This window comes from Heterodontus francisci, chromosome 33 (assembly GCF_036365525.1).
Source record: "Heterodontus francisci isolate sHetFra1 chromosome 33, sHetFra1.hap1, whole genome shotgun sequence".
Lineage (NCBI taxonomy): Eukaryota > Metazoa > Chordata > Chondrichthyes > Heterodontiformes > Heterodontidae > Heterodontus > Heterodontus francisci.
This window is the reverse complement of record NC_090403.1, coordinates 51107657-51131026: the sequence shown is the minus strand read 5'-3', so window position 1 is coordinate 51131026 and position 23370 is coordinate 51107657. Positions and strand designations below refer to the sequence as shown.

Sequence of the window (23370 nt, the reverse complement as noted above, 5' to 3'; positions counted from 1 at the left end):
AATCAACGTGTGGTTCAAATGTAAATGGTGCTTAAACCAAATGTGGAAACTCTTGTGGCAGAGCTCTTCTCACATGTGGCAATCTATATTTCCAAATTGGAACAAAATATGGCAGAAAATGTTGTGGTGTAAAGGTTTTTACTTTTCCAATTTCTCCCCTTTTCTCGCCACATCTGAAGGTACAAATTAGTCTTGCCTGGGCACAGTTTCACAAGTGCCACCTACTCCCAGGTAGCTCAGCCAAGTGGCCAATAGTATGGAAGGCAAATCAGTGCAAGTGGCAGCAGTTAAGCCTGTCAAAACCAAGATTGATGCTGTCTTACACACAGAAAGGGTCATTCAGTCCAGCTGGTCTGTGCTGGTGTTTATGCTTCAAATGAGCCATTCTTCTCTGTCAGTGTAGGTAAGGCAACCTGAATTTGAATAGAACTGTTCAAAGCAAGAATTCCTCCATGCAGAAATCTATAATATCAAATACAGGATAAATAGCTAACTTACAATATACAGTTGCAAAATTCTGCCCCTACAAACATGCTTTATTTTAGGATCTAAGGAGTCCTGCATAGTCAATCACATACAATATATTGTTTACACAGACATTCTTGATAATCACAGAATTACCACATTCAATTTGTTTCTCTAGAAGAGGTGACTTCCTTATAATGCTAATTATTTAAAAATGTAGCAATTGATGATTGATTTTTCAACTCTCCAAGATCTCTGATATCAACAATGGTCCTTGTAAAAAATATGCATTCCTGTCGATGTTGAAAAGAATGATATAAAAGTTTGCAGTCCTAAGTCTTTTCACTGTTGGATTTTGCGTCTGTGCTAGTACAAAGGGTGATCGGTAACCTCCCCGAAATTGGAAGGCTTTTGTCTCAGGCTGGGTATGTTTCTTCTGTATCCAAATCTTCCATTATATCCGTCTATCGGTTTGAGATCTGACAAAAATCCTCGGTGACCGACTATTTGATCATGTGAGTGACCTGCAAAATCAATACATGCGGAATAAAACCAAACTTCTTATTGAGTTTTATATGGAATCTACAACACAGAAACAGGCCATTTAACCCATGCCAGTGTTTATTCTTCACTAAAGCTTCCTCCCATTCCAATTACCAATTCCCACCCTCTTCCCATAACCCTCTATTCATTTCTCTCGCATTAAGCCTCCCCTTAACTGTGTCGATGCTATTTACTTCAACCAATCCTACTGGCAGCAAGTTCCGCATTCACCACCCTCCAGGTAAAGAAATTCCTCCTAAATTCTTTGTTTGATCTGTTAGTGGCTCTTATATTTATACCCATTTATTCTGGACTCAGCCACACATGAAAACAATTCCTCCACATCTTCTCTACCGAAGCTGCCATAATTATAAAGACCTTTATCAGATCTCCTTAGTCTTCTCTTTTCCAGAGAAAAGAACCCCAGTCTTTTCAATCTATCCTGCTAAGTACATCCTCTCAATTCTGGGAACATCCTTGTAAATCTTTACGGCATTTTCTCCAGTGCTTTAATATCCCTTTCGTAGTGTGGGAACCAGAACTGTTCGCAGTACTCCAAGTACAACCAAAGATTGCTTTAATTCATCAATAGAAACACAAGTAGGTCATTCAACCCAACGAGTCTGCTCCCATCATTTTTTTTGTTAGCCGTGGAAGTTCTGCCTTTTAAGCTCAATTTCCTGCCTCTCCTCCATATCCCTTAATAAACACAGGTAATATTGGAAATACACAAGACAGTTCGAATCCTAAAGAGAGAGGGTGGTGATTCAGAGGTGTACCATTCAGTTATTTCCATAATTTTCTGCTTGTTTCAGATTTCCAGCATTTGCAGTTTATTTTTAAAGAATCCCTTAATGTCCTCACTGCACAATTTTAAAAAAAATCTCTATTTAAACACCTCCAGTGACTTTATATTTATGGCGGCCTGGGGCAGAGTGTTCCAAATTCTCACAACCCTTTGTGTGAAGAGAGTTTTCCTGAAATCACCTATCATTGGCTTTGCTCAAATTGTAACTTTGAGAGCAAGGACATTCTGGAGCATTGTAATGTTCCCACTGTCACTCCCACTGAGGTTAGCAAACTCAACGTACTCCAGGGGTTGAATTCGGGATCTTCCGTAGTTGACTCAGTTTTATACTGGTCAGTGTTATCCATTGAAACTTCAAAGCAAGAAAATCTTGACAAGACTTGAGCAATTAATGACAGTGTTGCCAATGCAGTAAGCACTGGGCTATGTCAATTGTTCATTATTTTCCAGTGCAATTTTTCCCCAAGTTGTTCTATGCTCCAACCATCAGGGTCAAAAACCATGAAATGTGTTATCTCCAGATGCTCAATTTCACCTCATTTACAAAAATAAAAGTCCATTCAATGCCTTTGCATGTCAAATTGTTTCCAAAGCAGTGATGCAGCACCTGACAGAAGCAGAAAAGGAGACATATCATGAGACAATGATAATCAGACACATGCTGTTGCTATGCCATGTTGCTAGGCACCAAATAACCCCATGTGTCATTGGATTCAATGGCCATTATCCATCAGCTCACTGGGAACTACCAACATGGCATTAATGTGTACATTTGGAATCAGTCTGCAGAAAGCAAAGGCATTTTGCCTTTCCCACTTGTATGCTTAATCTGAGAATGCAATTCTTCTGTAAGCAAGTACAGGTTGTTTTTCTGCAATGTTGCAGTAATTAGATTCTCTCATGCTGTGCTCATCTCACCACAGAAAATCACAAAGACATAAAAAATGTCACTTGGTATCCATAATACTTAATGAGGTTTTTTGTTATGTATTTTGTGCTGAATTGAGGAATACCAGTGTTGCAAAATTGAACATTTTTCATTTCAGAGCTGTGAATATCAGCACCCAAGTTTAAGGTTTCATCATATGTGCCATGTTGGAGGTTCTTTATTAACTCTTCTACATAGATGTTGTCTGTGAAGAAAGTGTCAAAGTTCGTCAATGTCATGAAGTACAGAGAAAGTTCATTTCTTTGGGAAAGCAACAGCTTTTATTTTTGGTTATGTCATTATAACCATCCCAACAACCCGGACTTCAAAAAAATTTGGGAAAATTTCAAGTACAGAAAATGCTTTTAACTGGTTCTTAATTTGATTTCATTGGACAAAAGCTTTCAAATGGGAGAGACCTTGAAACTCATCAAAAAACATTTCTTAATAAGCAAAATCTGAAATAAAAACAGAAAATGCTGGAAATACTCAGCAGGTCAGGCAGCATCTGTGGAGAGAGAAACAGAGTTAATGTTTCAGGTCAATTACTTTTCATTAGAACTGCAGTTACTGTTTAATAAGCCTTCTTTTTTCTATCCCAACTTTACACACCAGTCCTATTCGTAATCTTGTGAAAGTAATTGCAAACCTGTCTTGATCATTGCAAATGCTCTGAATTAAGATACTGATCATCTTTTGATTTTTAGTTAAATGCTGTTGTGGCCTCTGTAGGTTTGTCCCCAGCCAGGAGGACCTTTGACCTAACAAGATATTAATTATTGGATTGTGTAAGAGAAATAAAACATAGCAGATCAGTCAGCACCTGTAAGAAATAGATATAATTGGTTTACATTTTGGTGGGACACTATGTTAGATGTTTCCTGAAATCACTATGTTAAAGTAATTCACTTGCTTCCATGGTCTGAAATATTATCTTTTTCACCATAGCCATTTAAGAGTACTCTCAGTTGGTGGACAAATCTTGCTGAGGTTTTACTATTTTGAGGTTTTTTTTAAGCCAAATGTCTTTTTTGTCACATCTATGAGACACGTGTATCTCCAAATATCACTCAGCTAGATAACTTGATAACTTAGGAAGCCCTCTTATGCTTGCCTGTCACAATTCACATTGTGGCTATGGTAAAATCAAGTCTCACTGCAATGTCCGTGAATGGAACTCATTCCATTCCGGGACCTCAAAACAATGCAACTCCTCACTTTCTCGATCTTCCCTTCCACTTACAATCTGCAACCGTTAAAATATTAACTTACATAGGAATCACTAGATGGAAAAAAGGACCACGGTCCAACTAGTTTGCCTTCTGTCATCTGCTAGTCACATGATGTAACAATAATGAAGTTGTTGACTAATCATAGTAAACCTGGCACCACATAAACATTACTTACTGATTTACCTCATTATCTGTCCTACGTTTTTATCCTTTATGCTACCTTACAGTATGGACCATGGTCCTTTAGTCAGTTTTCTCAACATAAAAACCTCCTATAGTATCAGATAAATCCAGATAATACCACTGTGGGATTGCACCTGGAATTCCTGCACTTTCCGAGTCGATGGGAACTAAGTGGGGGTCAGATGTTGCTGCTTGAATTTTTTAAAAGGGCAGGCACCCGTTTGATCTAACCCTTAGATCTAACATTTATTTGTAAAACATTTTGTTCTAGACGCAAACAGTGGGTAATTTCAAAGTTTGGGGCATTTGCTTCCACAGTCAGTTCTCCCCTTTTTGAAATATCTGATCTATACTGAAAACAAAATCAATAAATAAGACAACAGAACTAATTTTCTTCAAAAGGATTTAAAACTACATACCTGCCCCGTACACATTTCTCTTGGTAAGGTACCTTTGAGCTGGTCCATGTTTATAAAAATAGTCCACGAGCCAGCCATTGTTCGATGTCCCACCATGATCCTAACAAAGATTATTTACTGATCAAATTGTTGTAATGAATTGAAATCGCAAACTAAATATCATGCTGCATCTTTTCTAACTTTAACATTACTCTTTTTCACTGTTCATCCTTTGTCTTCACCCCCCCCTCCCCCACCACCACCCTCACACCCCAAAATTCAAGCCCACATCACCTCCACCTCCCCGTTCTCTCCTACAAAGACTGGGTATGGTCCCAGAGATGCTAGTTTCCCTTCTGTCTCTTGCTCAGGTGACCATTCTTTATGCAGAGCTCAAACAATAAGTGTTACCTTGCTACGTCCTTTGAATCAAAGCTGAGGCTGATTAAATCTTCACTCTAAGACCACACATGCATGTTTTCCAGCAAGTGTCACTGGCGAATGATCAGGAATGGAAAACAATATTGATATTTTTCTTAACCTGTCCAACCTTAAACATCCCCGCCCCAGGTCAACTAATACAGCACAGGCCACGAATCAAATCTCAGAGCTTCTTGGTCTGCATAGCTCTGTTTTGCACAAGGTAATACACACTGAGCAACTGAGCCATTGAGAAAGCTTCTCATATTACCTAACTGCAACTTTGGCCTATGAGATCAAATCCCAACATGGCAGCTGGGAATTTAAATTCAATTAATTAAATAATTCTGGAATAAAAAGCTAGTATTAGTAATGGTGACCATGTAATTACCAGGTTATTGCAAAAAAAATATCAGATTTATTAATGTCCTTCAGGGAAGGAAATCTGCTGGCCTTACCTGGTCTGGCCTATATGTGACTCCAGACCAACAGCAATGTAGCTGACTCTTAACTGTTCTCTGAACTGGCCTAGCAAGACACTCAGTTATTTAGGGTCGGGCATTCAATGCTGGCCTTGCCAGCGACTCCAACATCACGTAAATGGATAAAAAAGACAAGTTTGGTCTTATGACCATAGGACCATACGGATTAGGAGCAGATGTAGGCCAATCAGCCCCTCATGCCTGCTCTGCCACTCAATAAGATCATGGCTGATCTGTTTCGGTCTCGAATTCCACACTCCCATCTACTCCCAATAAGCTTTGATTCCCTTGCCTAACAAGAATCTATCTACCTTCACCTTAAAAATATTCACTGTCCCGCCTTCACCACCTTCTGAGGCAAAGAATTCCAAAGTTGTACAACCCCCTGAGAGAAAGAATTTCTCCTCATCTCTGTCCTAAAAGGGCGACCCGTAATTTTAAAACAGTGCCTCTTAGTTCTGGACTCTCCCACAAGAGGAAACATCCTTTCCACATCCACCTTGTCAAGACCGTTCAGGATCTTATATACATCAGTCAAGTTTCCCCTCACTCTTCTAAACTCCAGTGAAAACAAGCCCAGTCTGTCCAACCTTTCCTCATACGACAACCCGCTCATTCCAGGTATCAATCTCGTAAACGTCCTCTGAACCACCTCCAATTTATTCCTTAAATAAAGAGGCCAAAACTGCACACTGCATTCGAGATGTGGTATCACCAATGTCCTATATAACTGAAACATAACATCCTTACTTTTATTTTCAATTCCTCTCATAATAAAGGATAGCATTCCATTAGGCTTCTTTATTACTTGCTGTACCTGCATACTAACTTTTTGTGACTCATGTACTAAAACACCTAGATCCCTCTGCTACTCGGAATTCTGCAGTCATTCTCCGTTTAAGTAATATTCTGCTTTTTTAATCCATCCTGCCAAATAACTTCATATTTTCCCACATGTACTCCATCTGCCAGATTTTTACCCACTCACTCAACCTGTCTATAGCAGTCTGTAACCCCTTATGTCCTCTTCACAACATACTTTCCTACCTATCTTTGTGTCATCTGCAAATTTAGCTACCATGCCTTCGCTCTCCTCATCTAAGTCATTGATATAAATTGTAAAAAGTTGAGGCCCCAGCACAGACCCCTGCGGGACTCCACTCGTCACATCCTGCCAATCAGAAAAGGACCCATTTATTCATACTCTGTTTTCTGCCAGCCAATCTTCTATCCATGCTAATATGTTACCTCCTAAACCATGAGCTCCTACTTTGCACAATAACCTTTTATGTTGTGTGTGATAATCCTCCCCAAATGGTTTATTAACTACAGATACTCATGTCTCACTCATGAATAATGGTTACTTGAGCTAATCACTAGAGCAAGCCCATTGCTGTTGAACCGTACCTTTAAAAGCGAAAAAAGACACATAGGCTTGGTGCAGTGGATTCTAACTGAGCACAGGACTAACCAAGAGAAAGAATAAAAAGATAGGAATGCAAAGAGAAAGAAAACAGAAGGAAGCAATCAAAAAAAGAGAGGAAGAGAATAGAAATGAACTTAAACACAAAGCAAAAATAAATAGCAGGCAGACAAGAGGAGCAACTGAGACAAGGAGGTAGAAGCAAGAGAGTCAAATAGAAACATAGACAGATTTATGGCACAGAATGAGGCCATTCAGCCCATCATGTCGGTGCCAGCTGAAAAAACTACGATCCAGTCTAATCCCACCTTCCAGCTCTTGGTCCGTAGCCCTGTAGGCTGTGGCACTTCAAGTTAGTATCCAAGTGTTTTTTGTAAATATGATGAGGGTGAAAAGAATACTCAATTCCCCTCTAATCTTTCTATCAATTACTTTAAATCTATGCCCCCTGGTTATTGATCTCTGTAAGGGAAATAGGTCTTTCCTATCAGCTCTATCATATAAGGTTAAAATAAAGGTTACATTCTAATCTCGCATAAATTATTAGACTTTACAGTTCTGTAGATGCTCCTAAAGCAAAGTCTCTCTCTGTGAAGAATTATTTCCTTTTCTCAACAAAAAGCAATGAAGCCAAGTAAAACAATCAGTAATAGGTCAAGAAAATCACAATCAATGTGGTTTCTGACCCTATACTTATCAAATACTTCCACATCACCGGTGCGAGGTGTGATGGCTTCCATTGTACCATATTTTCACTGTCTAATCAACTGGGACCATACATCCGTTTTATTCGCTAGATGGATGGTCAATGTAGACATCATGTCCAGCAACTCTTCTGTTGTAAAGTGTAAGCCCGGAGATACCTGGTCAGTCTTCTTGAGAAGCCTTTTCATTTCTTTGCTATGGAAATAGAACTTAGAGTAAGGGTCAGTCTGGGCGTTGTAAGGCGGAATAACATCACACATTTTGGGATTGAGTTTGCCGTATCCGTAGGCGCTGGAGCTAACGGCCACACCGTCTAAAATGAAACCTCTTTCTCTTTTGAAGTAGTCATAATCCAGACAACAAAGCCCAGGAGGACAGGAAGCTTTGCTCATGGTTCCAGCGCTGGTTCATGTATGCCCACCCCCCAACCTATAACCTAGCTATAACTATCCCCAACCCTGTTAATGTCACAGTATCAGTCACAGGGCTCACTATTACGTTTCCATAACATTAAAGTTTAACTTGTAACCCACGTTTTTTTTTTCAATCGTGCCAATCTCGGTGCAGATAAAATACTAATATTTCCGCAATTCTGTATTAAGCATTTGTTCACAACACAGTAACTTGCATTAAGTTGCAATTTTTTTAAGTTTCACGGTCTCCGCTGTGACTTACTTTTCTGTCAACACAGATACGCTGCAGAGGAAGACTGGCATCAGCCACTGCAGATAGAAGCTCGCAAGCAAAGCGGGCAACCAGCGACTGATGTCCATACGGTGGAAGAGGGGGGAGGGGCAAGATTAAAATGTGCATTTGTTATGACCAGGTGAGAAAGGTGTCTAGGGGTCTTTTACTGTCTTCACCTGGTCTTATCGTAACAGGATTTAATTTTTAAACACACTGTGTTTTGAGCTCCCCCTTTGTGAATCCTTGCTCACAGTTTTGCAATTTTAAGGCAAAGAAATGAGCACACCCGGTTTTTCTCAGGGTTAAAGAATAAAAGTGAAATTTATTAAACTTTAAACTTAAACTGTAATGCAGGTAATGCCTACAGATATACAACACACCCACACTAGCATGCACATGCAATACACACATGTAAATCGGGACAGAAAAGAGCAGAAGAAAAATAAAATGGAGAGGTTTGAGGTAATTTCTGAAGTTTTTTTTTACTGTGCTTCGAGCTCGCTGTAGGGTCTTTGATTGTAGGTACTCTTGCTTTTCGTTGGGGCCCAGTATTCTTCTTAAACCTTGTTCACTGTAGGAGACTTTTCTATCTCTTGGGGTTCATATGTCTTCAATGGTTTCCGAAGCTGGTGAGAGTGAGATGAGAGCAGACAGGAGAGAGATGTTCTCAGATGTGATGAAAGGGTTCATCAGGGTTTGATGAAAGGTCACAGACCTGAAACGTTAACTCTGCTTCTCTTTCCACAGATGCTGCCAGACCTGCTGAGTGATTCCAGCATTTCTTGTTTTTATTTCAGATTTCCAGCATCCGCAGTATTTTGCTTTTATTTTAAGGTTATGAAGGGACTGGCTTAACTGGAAGTAATGAGAAAATGCGAGAGATGCAATTATCTGCAGTCCATTCTACTTGCATATACAGTAGGGAGTCTTTCAGGGAATATACTGTATTTACTAAGATTTACATGTAACATCTATCATTGTATAATACTATACGTCTCAACCACATGTATGAAATCATGTAACTACCATAAAGAGCTGAGAACCACAAAATCTATACAGTTATAGAAATAAAATGCCTTTCTTAAATCCTAGTTTTACGATCAGGTGAGAAAGGTATCCAGGGATCCCTCTCAGCCTTCACTTGGTCTTACTGTAACAGGGTTTAATTTTAAACACACCGTGTTTTGAGCTCCCCCTTTGTGAATCCTTGTTCACCGCTTTACAATTATAAGGCAAAGAAATGAGCACAAACAGGCATTCTTAGGTTTAAAGAAGTGAAATTTATTAAACTTAAACTCTAATTCAGTCAACACCTACGGATACACAACGTGCCCACGCTAGCATGCATACATGCAGATAGGGACAGAAAAGAGCAGAAGAAAAAAAAAATGGAAACATTTGAGGCAATATCTGAAGTTTGTTATGGTTCTTCAAGCTCACTGTAGAGTCCTTTTGTAGGTTGATCTTGCTTTTCGTTGGGGCGCAGTATTCTTCTTAAACCTTGTTCACTGTAGGAGACTTTTCTCTGTTGGGGTTCATGTGTCTTCAGTGGGTTTCAGTTCCGCGAGAAAGAGATGGGAGCGGTGGGGGGTCTTTTCAATCCAGGAGCACAGAGCTTTCTGCCAGTTCAAACACTGTCTCTACAATTTAAAACTCCCCAAGTTGGCCAGCAGGGTAGTCACGTGACTGGTATAAACACCTCTGGCTTTGTGTATTGGGTGGGTCCTTTTGTACCAAGCAGTGTCTGTTAATATGCAAAAATGTCCTTCCAGCCAGAGGCCTACAACCCCTTATAATAGGCCTTCCCTTCTTCCCAGCAACAATTTAAAATGTAATGTCCGTGTGGCAAAATTAATGTGCCTCATTCTTGGCAGGTGGGGGCCTGCATGACACAAGAAAGACTTGCATTTACATAGCACTTTTCCCAACCACCGGACATCTCAAAGCCAATGAAGTACTTTTGAAGTGTAGTCACCGTTGTAATTTAGGAAAAGTGGCAGCCAATTTGTGCATAGCAAGCTCCCCCAAACAGCAATCTGACAATGAGCAGCTAATATATTTTGAGATGTTGAAGGACACCAGCGCTAACTCCCGTTCCTCTTCGAAATAGTACCATGAGAGAGCAGGTGGGACATCAGTTTAATGTCTCACCCAAAACACAGCACCTCTAACAGTGCTGCACTTCCTCAGTACTGCGTTGAAGTGTCAGCTTTCATTTTTGTGCTGGAGTCCTGGAGTGGGTCTTACCCCAGAACCTTGTGACTCAGAGGGGAAAGTGCTACTGCGTCATGGCTGACACTCAAGGAGCATCATTTAAATATTCAAGATTTTGAATATTCGACATCAGGTTTAATAATTAGCAGCGAAAATCTTACTAGCTATATGAATTAAAAATTAATGTGATCTTGTGTATCTTTAAATATACATATTATCCCCCAAAAATACACGGGCTGCTTCTCAAGTTTGACACAGCACTGAGGCTAAACGTTTATTCAACTGCGAAGACCATCAAAGCCTGATCCTGCCCTCATTCCACTTTTGCACATGTACTTTCAGTAGTGATAGTGATCAGGAATGAGACCTTGGATATATCATTTCCCTATCCTGATCCCAAGGGAATTAAGGTGAACAGTTAACTCAGTTGCTACCCTAGCTGCAGAATTTCCAATAAATTGCAGAATTTCAACTGCAATTGATCAGCAATAAGACAGGCCTTCTTAATTGGAGGTATGGGGAAAAGTGCATGGAACTGGGACTAATTGTCCCATTTCTTCAAAAAGCCAGCAAAGATATGATAGCTTGAATGGCCCTTCTGTGCAATTCCAGTTCAAATCCTCCCCATCACCAGATCCCATTGGCATTCATCATCATTCAGAAAGAAAAATTTGCATTTATATAGCAGCTTGCATGACCAGATGTTAAAAGCACTTTACAACCAATGAGCACTGTTGTAGTGTAGAAATTCAACAGCCAATTGCACACAGCAAGCTCCCACCAACAGCAATGTGATGATTAGTTAATCTATTTTATAGTGATGGTGATTGAGGGATAAGCATCGACCATGATAACTCCCCTACTCTTTGAAATAGTGGCATGGGATATTTCACATCCACCTGAGCACAGACTGGGCCTTGGTTTAATATCTCTGCCAAAAGGCAGCACTCCCTTGGTACTGCACTGGAATGTCGTCTTGCTTTTAATTCTCAAGCGCTAGCGTGGGACTTGAACCCACAATTTTTTGACTCGGGGAATGCTAACACCTGAGCCAGGCGGTCAGTAGGGTTAAATTGCTCTCGAGACCCAAGTACAAAATCTAGGCTGATAATCCAGCATGGTACTGCCGTCTTTACATTGCTGTTTTGTGTCCTTACTGTGCACAAATTGACTGCTGTTTCCTCCAAGTTACCACACTACAAAACAGTACTTAATTGGTTCCAAAACACTTTGGTACTGAGGTAGTAAAAGACACTATATTAAATGCAAATCTTTCTTTCTACACACTCTCCTTTAGTTCATACAACCAGATCTCCTGTTGCATTGCACATGGGTGACCTGAAGCATAGAGCATACAATGGGAGGTTGGAGGCAGAGTGCTGCAAAGAGGAACACTAGAGAGTAGAGATCGACAGAATGGAGAGGAGTTGGAAGTAAATCATAAGATAGAACAAAGAACAATACAGCACAGGAACAGGCCATTCAGCACTCCAAGCCTGCGCCGAACTTGATGCCTGTCTAAACTAAAACCTTCTGCACTTCTGGGGACCGTATCCCTCTATTCCCATAGTGGGAGAGAATTTTAAAACAAAAAATAGTCAAGACTTTAGAGATGTACCAACTTAGCCAATGTGGGGAAATTGGACAGCTGTGTAAAAAAGTCAATTGTAGTAAACTGATGTAGCATTAACACTCTTTCTGGAGGCAAAAACATTCAGAACATGATGCTTTGACTTAGTCAATACCACGGTTTACCATTCATCTCGTTTAAAGACACTGCTGATATTGAAATGCAAGACTGAATGAAGAATGTTAAAAATTGTTTATTTACACAAACACAGATGGCAAACTGTATCTAATTACAAAAGATGCAACAAATAAATTAGGGACATGGTCAAAAGAAATCAATGACTGCTCGTGTTTCGGGGTAAAAATATTTATTGAATTGTTCAGATATCTTGGCAGGAAACTTTTACAACTCTTATGCAATGCTCCCAGCATTGGAAGCAATCCTGGGCCACAGATCTGCACATTCCTTGGCAACAGGGCCTGTGATCGCTGAGCCTAGAAACAAAACCAGAAGATATAAATCAGCAAGTCAAAAATGGAACAAGGTAATCCCAATCATTCAACTGCCCACTTGAGCTTCAGTTATACATTGAGAGATTATGCCACAGTCCAAGTCTTGAGTAAAGTGACAGGGCACAATCATTTCTGCTCCACCTGCAGAGTCCCATCACTTCAGAATTACAGCACATAATGTTCCATGCACTGGATGGTACTTAACTTGAAAAATTTCAATCGTTGAGCAAAACCATTTGCAATTGGAATCTAATGATCAACAGACAAGACAACATGAATGATGTAAGGGAGTTTCTGATCTATATTTGGTCAGCCCTTTTAAAATTCATAATGAAACTAACCCTTGGCCCAGCGAACTGATCCAACCAGCAGCTGAATAAACCAAGAAAGTACAAAGTTTGATCCCTACTGCCAGTCAACTGGGGCAGAAAATAATTGGCAAGTAAACTTTTCCAAAATCCAGTCTCAACATGAGCCGCTTTTGCTCCTCCGAACCAGAATGAGTCTTCAGCTCATTGTTGAAGTTGGGGGGGGGTGGGTGTTGGAGAAAAGATGGGGAAAGGTGACCAGGCCATGCTTCAGGAGTTTGTGCTAGAGTGACTTGTCACACCGCGGATTGAGATTGGACAGCACGAGGCAGCTGCCACCTCACCCAAAGGCAATGTGTTCCTCTGCCCTCCCTCGACAATTTGCTCAGCCACGGATAAGAGGCAAAGCAAGTGCTTTTAGGGAGGGAACTATATCATTCAACATATAATACAAAGGTTGGGAGCTCTGGGCAACAGTTTAAAAAAAAAAAAAAATCCAGAATGAGCAGACGCTGTCTATTGGGAAAAAAATTCCACTTTTCTAGTCTGACAGACATGGGCTACCTCCACATTTCTCTGCCACAGGTAAGGTCAAAACTGATGGCAGGACCATGCTATTCAGCTTTAAAAGCAGCTTCATATTTATGGTAATTAACTATGAACATTTTAATTCAGAGGCTAAATTGCAACGACATCCATACCTTTCATTTCTCCTTTGTTATTTACTATTACCCCTGCATTGTCTTCGAAGTAGAGGAACACTCCGTCTTTTCTCCGGTATGCTTTCCGCTGCCGTATCACTACTGCTGGATGCACTGTAACACAGGTAAACAGAAATAAACATCAACATGCTGTCTTATCAAAAGATAAGACAAACATAGAGCTCAAAATCGGCATTATACCACAAGCAACATTCTTTTCCCACCAATCTTATTCCTTCCCAAATCATTTACACCAGGCCAGTAACTAGTCCCAAAGTGCCCACTATTCACAACAGCCTGGAAAGTGGCAAGTGGCACTTGGGGTGAGGGAGTGGGAGGGATGTCAAGTCAAAGCCACTGCCTACATATGGACTTTTCCATCAGGGCCACCGGCTAGCCATCGGGTGCAGGAAGATTCCTTCCTCATCACAGTTGTTGTCAAATGAGCTAACAGCATACTTCAACAAAGCTGGTAGACCAACTTCAAATTCTTATTCTGAACTTTACTTTTTAGAGAAAGCAATTTTCAGCAGCGGCAGTGTACAAGTCACTTGGCCACATGGGCTTACATTTCTTATACAGCTCCTCTCCTTCCTGCTTCAACAGGTTCGTAGCATGTTAAGGCCCACAAGTTGGAAGACCCCAGATTCAGCACAAAGCCCATGTCAGGTAGCTGCAGTTATTTATTTTTGTTGCTAATTTATCTACTGTAACACGTTACAGGAGCACTGTGAAACTTTTACAATAGTGATCTTCATGGTTAAACAGCAAGTACACAGAAAACATAACACTAATGACAGTCTTGTAAAACCAGTTAAATCCAGGCTCTCCCCCCACCCCCCTTCAAGAATCATCAGATATTCTAGTTGCTTTGTTCCACCACGGATTGAGATTCTACAGCACAAAGCAGCGGCAATCTCACCAAAAGTAATGAATTACTGTCCCCATCCTTGACAACTCACCAAGCCACAGAGTATAGACAAAGCAAGTGCTTTTAGGAGGGTGAATCCCTTTCAGTAGAATAGAACTATTAGGAAAATTCAGGGAACTGACTATTCAAGTCTTGAACGGAAGCAAATTATAGGGGACATGAGAGGTATATGTGATAACTGAAACAGAATATGTTAACCCCAAGCACCATTTCAAGTTGGAGATGCTAGAACAATCAATAAATTTCATACAGAAGAACAAACTCAGATGTTAACTGTATATTAATTGCATGCAGGTGGTGGGCATTAATTGGGGTTGCACGAGCACAAGACATTGAAATTGTGTTGTGGTTGCGTTAGGTGTACACTTGCAAAATTTAATTCTGTAATAACTGCATGATTGAGTAAAAATTGGCTCCAGTACCACTCTTCAACTGGCTTTCTGCAATGTATCAGACTTCATAAGGACACGCTTTTGTTGATTTACTAAATTTCCTCAGTTACTGAGCACTTAGAGCAGTTTCTACCATTTCCCTTTGGGTACTAACAGTTTTGGAAGTTAGGGCTGAGGTTGCTGTGCAACAATATTTGCCCCCCCCACCCCGTTCAAGACCATCATGATTTTCCCCACCAGAAATCCCAAGTTACTCACTAACACACATTATGAAACTAAGTTGCTCAAGACGAGACAGAACTGCCCCTTAAATCACCTTCTAAATTTTCACAGTCACCCAACAGTTACCATCTCAACTGTCATAATTCTCAAGCCTAGAACAAATGAAGCACGCAGAAGCTCCTGCACGCTTGAAATAGAAGACAGGCGAATAGAAACAGGACTAGACATTCCCAAAGGATCTTCTAAGATGTGCATGTAGTTGAAAAGATGAGCTCTCAAAGCAGTTTTATCAACGTGGATGCCAATAAAATGTTATACTCAGCAGGGACAGGAGGCACAATGATCAAAACCACAATGCGAAAGAGGGACCAAGATCTGAGGATACCACAACATAAAACACATGGACTCACCGAATAAGCTGCAAGGGGTTTCCACAGAAAATTGCCAAAAACATGGTGCTTAGATCTAAATACAGATCAAAGGGATACAACAGGAGCCATGAAATTACTGCCTGCAGCCGCTTCTACACCGTACACAAAGTAAACCAGGCCCAGAACATGTAACAGGCCACGCCACATTAATTTCAGTGCCAACGACACTGTTGAAAACAAAAAATATCTGAAGTAAATGCACCAATTTCCCAAGCAATTCCACTGTAGAGTCCCATTAGAGAAAATAATCCAAAAGTCAAACCACAGGCAGGTTACCAATTTAAGTTGGTCAGATACCAGTTCTCATTCCTAATACAGGTGATGCCGACATCAGTGAAAATTATAAACTTAATTTATAGGAAATCTGCCTCACATTTGGGTCATTTAAGGAACAAGAATCTCAACATAACCCACAATCCAGCTGCAAAACTGAACATTTGTGTAACCTACTATGGTTACTTAAGAGCAATCCCACATTGCCTATAATTGCCAGCTTCTCTCCCAATCCAATGCAGTTATATTTTGCCTTTTTGGTGGCAACCTCATCGCCTTTCCACATTCAGAAATCAACTAGAAATAACTTGCCTCCATGTTCCTCTTTATCCAGCTTGGTTTAGTGGATTGAAAACATACAAATTTGGAGCAGGAGTAGGCCACTTGGCCCCTTGAGCCTGCTCCGCCATTCAATATGATCATGGTTGATCTGACTGTAACCTTGACTCCAGTTTTGCCTACCCCCGATAACCTTTCACCCACTTGCTTCTCAAGAATCTATCTACCTTTGCCTTAAAAATATTCAAAGACTCTGCTTCCGCCGCCTTTTGAGGAAGAGAACTCCAAAGACACATAACCCTCAGATAAAAATTTCTCATCTGTCTTAAATGGGTGACCCCTTATTTTTAAACAGTGACCCCTAGTTCTAGATTCTCCCACAAGAGGAAACATCCTTTCCACACTCGCCCTGTCAAGACCCCTCAGAATCTTATGTTTCAATCAAGTAGCCTCTTACACTATACTCCAGTGGGTACACACCTAGACTGTCCAACCTTTCCTGCCCATTCCAGGTATTAGTCTAGTAAACCTTCTTTGAACTGCTTCCAATGCATTTACACCCTTCCTTAAATAAGACCAAGACATGCAGGAGTTGGAAAAAGGAGACCCCCCCCAGAATGAACATTTCAATAACATTCACATTCAGGATTACTCACTGGATGAGTTAAAATATAACCTGATGAATACTGTTACATTCAACAAATGCTGTACTCTAGAATTCCCTTTGTTGATTGAATATATTGCTGTGAAATTGGACAATTTACCGACTTAAAGACACACTTACATGCTGCAACATCCTCGCCATTCCGACTCACCAATTTCAAGAGCTCACTCACCCTTTTTCCTGAGCTCTGGTTTGCCTTTCTTTACAGTTGCCATGACCATGTCGCCAACGCCAGCAGCTGGTAGCCTGTTCAAACGTCCCTTGATCCCTTTGACCGAGATGATGTACAGGTTCTTGGCACCTGAAAGCACATGGCCAGTAAACAGATAAAACATCTCCCCACACCCATCACAAAGCAAAAGCTGCTGCCCTATTTGAATTTGGGCACCTTATCGCACAGAGTCAGGTGCTCTCTGTTTAGGTACATAACCATTCACAGCAGGCCATAGGCTTGAGAACACTCAGCAATCAATGCAGTCAAACAGTCTCATGCAAACAGCTCCTATTGGAAATAGGACTAAAAAAAAAAAATCAATGCCCTAATAGGTCAAAGTAGTGACTGTCCATCACAGTAACACATTCAAGTAGAGGAATAAACATTTACAGAATTTTACTGGAACAGACCTTGAAGGAAAAATAAGAGGCCATTCAAGCCCGCTCTCCCATTCAATATCATGGTTGATCTTCGTGCACTATTCCCATATCCCTTAGTATCTTAAAATCTATTGAAAATCGGTGTTGAACATATTTCATGACTGAGCATCCACAGCTCTCCGGAGCAAAGATCCATAATCCTTTGAGTGAAGACATTGCTCCTCCTCTCAGTCCTAAATGGCCAACTCCTTAATCTGAAACTGTGACCCCCTAGTTCCAGACTCCCTCAGCCAGGGAAAACATTGTCTCAGCATCTACCCTGCCAAGGGCCTTCATTTTATATGTTTCAATGAGATCACCGCTTATTCCTCTAAACTTTAGCAAATATAAGCCTAGTTTACTCAATCACTCCTCATAGGACAATCCCAAAAATCAGTCTAGTGAACTTTCGCTGCACTCCGTCCAAAGCTTCTCCTTCTTTAGGTACGGAGACCAAATATAAAAAGGACTACACATCTCCCACTGCATTTCTTATCCTGCAGGGTCCAAAGGGACACAGCACAACAGTTCTTACCTGTGTTATCGGCACAGTTGATCACCGCCCCGACAGGGAGACCGAGCGAGATGCGAAATTTCGCTCCAGACGAACCACCACGTCCTGCAATAAATGGAAATGACACGTTTTAGGAACATGGAGCAGGCCATTCAGTCCATCAAGCCTGTTCCACCATTCAATACGATCATGACTGATCATCCATCTCAATGCCTTTTTCCTCACACTATCCCCATATCCCTTTATGTTATTGGCTTTTAGAAACCTGTCAATCTCTGCTTTAAACATACTCAAATGACTGAGCTTCCACAGCCCTCTGGGGTAGAGAATTCCAAAGATTCACAACCCTCCGAGTACAGAAATTTCTCATCTCTGTCCTAAGCAGCACGTTACTGATCAAATGCCAGGTGGAGCACAGTGAGCTGGGACTCCCAATTGCTAATTACTTCACACAGGCCATTCAAGGACCTGCAGACAGGTCAATACACTAGAAGCAAACATATATTACACTAAAAAAGATAAGTAAAGCACTTTTAAGTCTTCCAAAAAATAAGAAAAATGCAGAATGGGCAGTTTAACTAATCTATTTTAACAGATGCTGGAAATCTGAACAGAAAAGTGCAGGAAATACTCAGATCCTGTTTGATTTGGGAGTATTTCCAGCTTGTCTGTTCATTCAACAATATTTTATACTGCTATTTAAAGAGCTTTATAGCAATGAAAGATGGCACAGATAACTTAAAAGCTGATCACGTTTACCATTAATCCGGTCCCTCTCGGCTGAGGTCTCCCCACACACCAGGCTGGGTTCCAATAACCAAGAAGTATCCCCCTGCCCTCAAGAGCAGGCTGCTGGCTGGGCCTAGTTGCTGGAACCAGTTGCACCAGGCATAGCCTGGGCCCTGAAGGAAACCAGGGCCTGCTCTTAACTTCACACAAAACAAACTCTCACTTTAACTCCGTGGCCAGGGGTGTGAGTGAATGGCAAACTGGTTTCAGGGTGGATAGAAAACACTGAGATCCCCTCCCCGGAGTAACCGGGAAAGATTCAACATGGCAGCCGACACAGATATGACTTCAGTATTTATTATACCATAAAGTCCGCTAATTATTACTAATATCGGCATTAAATGATAGCTTAGATAGTTATATTAATTATCAAGGTGCTCGAATAGGAGCATCGATGATATAAAACACCGATTACAGCAGATTCCCTTTCCGTTCCCCTCTGCCCGCTCACCTCTCTTAGACATTGTGGTTCAGGGAAAGAGACCGAGCTTATTGAATCATGGGAGATATCGGCAGCGCACGCAATGCGCCATGACGTAGTCAAGCACACCACGTAGTCAAGCACACCACGTGAGGCCGGAGGCACAACTGCGCCTGTGTCACGTGACAAGGAACCACGAGGAATGCGGAAGTATTAATGGCAGAAAGTTGCAGGATCTTATCAAGCAGGGTTACAACAACAACTTTGATTGATATAGCGCCTTTAACGCAATAGAGATGGTTATTGCCATTAAAAACAAGTATGGAGAGATTTTAAAAGCAAAATATTGCGGATGCTGGGAATCTGAAATAAAAACAAAATACTCTGCAGGTCTGGCAGCACCTATGGAGAGGTAAACAGTTAACGTTTCAGGTCTGTGACCTTTCCTCAGAACTGAGATTTTGCCAGCAGCTAATTCGTTTTGGTGGCCTACCCAGACCTGGTAGTCATCAGACCAGATAGTCAGTCACCAAGAATTCACCTAGTCAATTCAGAAGAAACTTCTTTTTCCAGAGAGTGATGAGAATTTGGAACTTGCTACCACATGCAGTGTTTAAAGCGAATAGTGTTGATGCATTTAAGGGGTGGCTAGATAAGCATCAGAGGGAGAATGGAATTGAGGGTTATGCTGATAGAGTTAGATAAGGAACGAGAGGAGGAGGCTTGGGTAGACCATAAATGCTGGCCTGGACTGATTGGACCAAATGGCCTGCTCTATAACCTATGTAATCACACCTTGAAACAGACAAGCACATAATAATCTGCCAAGTTCACTCACCAAACAACAACTCAAGGCAGCCTTAAAAAGGGACACAGGCCATCTTAGCAGAAGAATAGATTTGCTCAGAATTTGCTGTAGAGAAAAGGAGCTAACAGCGCTCACTGTTATTACAAAGTAAATCAGACAGAAATTTCTAGTGACTGCACATGCTCAGTTACACACCCAAATCAGCAAATCATTGTCTGGCTTCCAGAAGCTTGGCTATACCGGTAGCTCATGCCATTGAAACACATGCAACAGTGTGAAGTTGGGGTGCGTACCCACTAAACACGCCAGAACAAAAGTTAGGGTTGTCCATTCAAGTGTAAGTGAATTTTTAATGGCGTGCTAAGTCTTAATTACAGGCAAACAACTTCTCTGGCACTGAAATTTAACATTTACAAGTGTGGAGTCTCATTCCTGAAAATTTTAATTATTGTTTGAGATTTTAAAAACATTAAAAATATTGTTTTTTTGAATGTTTTCTTTCTCTGTCTTTCATCTCTCGCCTAATCCCACCTTTATTTCCCTGTCTCTATTATGCTTTCTATACATGATTTGACATTGAATTAAATAGTCTAACTGACACAAACTCTACATGTCCCAATAAGGAGTCTGCAATCTGATCTGTTAATTGTTCATACAGGTCCCAGATCCCCTGTGGAGAGTGTGGTTCTGTTTTCAATTTCTATTCACCACAAGTTCCAGTGCAAAAGCCCATAGAAAGGCTATGGTCAAGTTTAAGTGTAATGAACAGCCAGCACCATTTGTCTGCTGCTGACCTCAAAATCCAATGCCTCAAAAGCCAATGTATACATAGAATAACACTTCATATGAAACAATGTTTCACAACCATCAGTGCTGGGATCACTGTAGTTCACCACTTACATAAGGGACTTGGCCCTGGGATTCAGAAATGCAATTTCAAAATTTGCAGATGATGTCATATTGGAAGGTTTTATAGTCAATACTGAGGTAGACTGCAACAAAATACAAGCCATCAATCAACTGGCAAAATGGGTGTGAAAATGGCAAATGAATTTCAAATATACACAAGTGTGAGATGGTGCATTTTGGTAGGAGGTGACTCCTTGTAAAGTAAGTGTCTAAATGGTAAAGAGGAGCCAAGGAATCCAGGGATGCAGATTCATAAATCATTAAAAGTAGCAATGCAGGTTAACATGGGCATAAAATTGCAAACAACACACTGAGGTTGATTTCTAGAGGAAGAGAACTGAAAAGCAAAGGTTGTGTTAAATTGTTTAGAATCTTGGTTAGACCAATCTTGAAGTACTGCTGATCCTCTTATTATAAAAATAATACAGAGGCACTGTGGAAGGTGCAAAAAAGATTTACAAGTATGATACCAGGATTGAGAGGTTATAACTGTCAGGAAAGACTGAATAAGCTGGGACTCTTGTCTCTAGAAAAGAGAACGCTGAGGAGTAACCTAATACAGGTCTTAAATTATGAAGGAGTTTGATAGAGTAGATGTAGAGAAGATTTGTGGGTGAGTCAAAAGCTAATAAATCCAATGAGGAATTCAGGAGAAACATCTTTAACCAAAGAGTGGTTAGAATGTGGAACCTGCTACCACATGAAGAGTGGTTGAGGAAATGAGCATAGATGCCTTTATGGAGAATCTAGATAAGTACACGAGGGAAAAAGGAATAGAAGGATATAAAAGGAGATGAAGTACACTAGGAAGAAGCTTCTATGCAGCAAAAACACTTGCGTAGACCTGTTGGGCGAATGGCTTGTTTCTGTGCTGTAAACTCTGTGTAATTCTGTGTAATATGAAATCTGATCTGGAGGGCCGCTAGTTTAAGACAGTTGGGAAACTTTGTTCCATTTTCTGAACAAACACAATGATGCAAATAAATTAAGCATGCCACTTGCATGTCATGTCAGTATCATGACAGGTTATTCTTTTTTTCCCCCTGTTTGGTCATGTCGGTAACAGAACTCAACATGAAGTTCCAAAGGTGCTGGCAACCCTCTGCTCCTTTATCCAATCGCTTATGGTTCAGTAGCAACACTCCTGACTTTGAGTCAGTTAGTTTGGGTTCAATCCCCACTAGCGAATCTAAGTACATTATCTAGGCTGATACCAGTGCCGAGGTATCCATTGTGGTGGTGCTGTCTCTCAGATGAAAGGTTAAGATTAAATATTTCATGACACTATTCTAAGAAAAGCTGGGGAATTTGCCTATTCTAACTGAATTTCATCCAGTCAAAGACAAATTAGTTGGTTATTTATCTTATTGCTATCTGTCGGACCTTGCTCTGGGTAAATTGGCTGTTGCATTTGCCTACAAAACCACAGTGAATACAATTCAATAGTATACTTCCCATACATAAATCACTAAACGTTACAGGACTAAATGGTATCATTTTAAAGGGGGTTGAAGAACAGAGACATAGGGCAGGATTTTCGCTTTGGGCTTCCGGACCCTATCATCAGGCTCAATAGGTCAGAAGCCCACCTTGTGGGTTGGATGTTATTTTCCTATCGCTGGGAGCTGCAGCAGGTGAAAGGCCGCGTGCCGCCATGCCACCGCGATCTAGCGTGCGGCAACTCATTTTAATATGCAGGGCGGCCGACCTCCCCCTCCCCCTCCAATCACGTGGCCAGGGCAGCGCCTGTTTCTGCGCAGTTGCTGGCGCCATTTTTAAAGGGCTGCCAGGCCCCTGTTGACAGATGAAAGTTGACTCCCCCCCCACACACACAACTACAACAAAAAATAAAGTTTAACCCACCCCACCCCCTCAACTGCACCAGAAAAGCCCTGATTACCCCCTTTCCATCCCAACTGCATTAGGTGCAGAGTTGAGCCCTTCCCCCCAACCCACTTAACGACAAATGCAGAGCTCCCCCCACACCCCCCTTCCCCACCTCGGCGGCAGGAGTGCTGCACATGGCTTGGAAGATCTGGAACTTCCAGTAAGCTTGCTCCGGCCTTCATTTAAATGTATTTAATTAGGTGATTTTAATATTGAAATCTGGGTCCTGCCACAGAGCCTCCCCGTCACTGGGAAGATCAAAGATCGGGCCCGGCATTCCCGGTGTCGGGCTCCATGGCTGGCTGCTGCCGCTGCAATCTTCTGGCAACCCCCCCCCACCAGCCCCCGCAACCCCCCCCCCCACAACAGAGCCCGACACTGGGAGCTCAACAAATACCAGCCCTGTGTGGGGAACAGTCGCTTATCTGTAGTTTTCCCCAAATTGGCCAATTAGTGACCAGAGGGCTGGGTCGTTGTTCTTTTTTTTTCCCCAAAATATACTTTAATCATAAAATTCTGTAAAAAAATGCATTACAAAACAGTTTAAAACAGCACCAAGTTGACATTCCAAAAAGTGCAAAGGAAATCAGTTTTCTTCAATACAGGAGTGAGTTGCCTCACAACCTTTCCATTCCATT

The 23370-nt window shown here is 41.2% G+C and overlaps 2 protein-coding genes and 1 non-coding gene across 3 annotated transcripts; all 3 read right to left on the bottom strand.

Annotated features, from left to right (window-relative positions):
- Positions 1 to 524: 524 nt before the first annotated feature.
- LOC137347998 (sperm microtubule associated protein 1-like) lies at positions 525 to 7979 on the bottom strand. Its single transcript, XM_068013069.1, has 3 exons — positions 7746 to 7979; positions 4579 to 4678; positions 525 to 989 (listed from the first exon to the last, which is right to left on the bottom strand). The coding sequence occupies exons 1-3, from the start codon at positions 7977 to 7979 to the stop codon at positions 832 to 834; spliced, it is 492 nt and encodes a 163-aa protein (XP_067869170.1). The 3' UTR covers positions 525 to 831.
- A 4429-nt stretch (positions 7980 to 12408) lies between these two features.
- On the bottom strand, positions 12409 to 19263 carry rpl23 (ribosomal protein L23). Its single transcript, XM_068013544.1, has 5 exons — positions 19159 to 19263; positions 17940 to 18023; positions 16944 to 17072; positions 13580 to 13693; positions 12409 to 12552 (listed from the first exon to the last, which is right to left on the bottom strand). The coding sequence occupies exons 1-5, from the start codon at positions 19169 to 19171 to the stop codon at positions 12470 to 12472; spliced, it is 423 nt and encodes a 140-aa protein (XP_067869645.1). The 5' UTR covers positions 19172 to 19263; the 3' UTR covers positions 12409 to 12469.
- LOC137348276 (small nucleolar RNA SNORA21) lies at positions 13170 to 13305 on the bottom strand. The gene has a single exon (XR_010969109.1). It is a non-coding gene; the product is annotated as a small nucleolar RNA SNORA21 (small nucleolar RNA).
- Positions 19264 to 23370: the final 4107 nt, after the last annotated feature.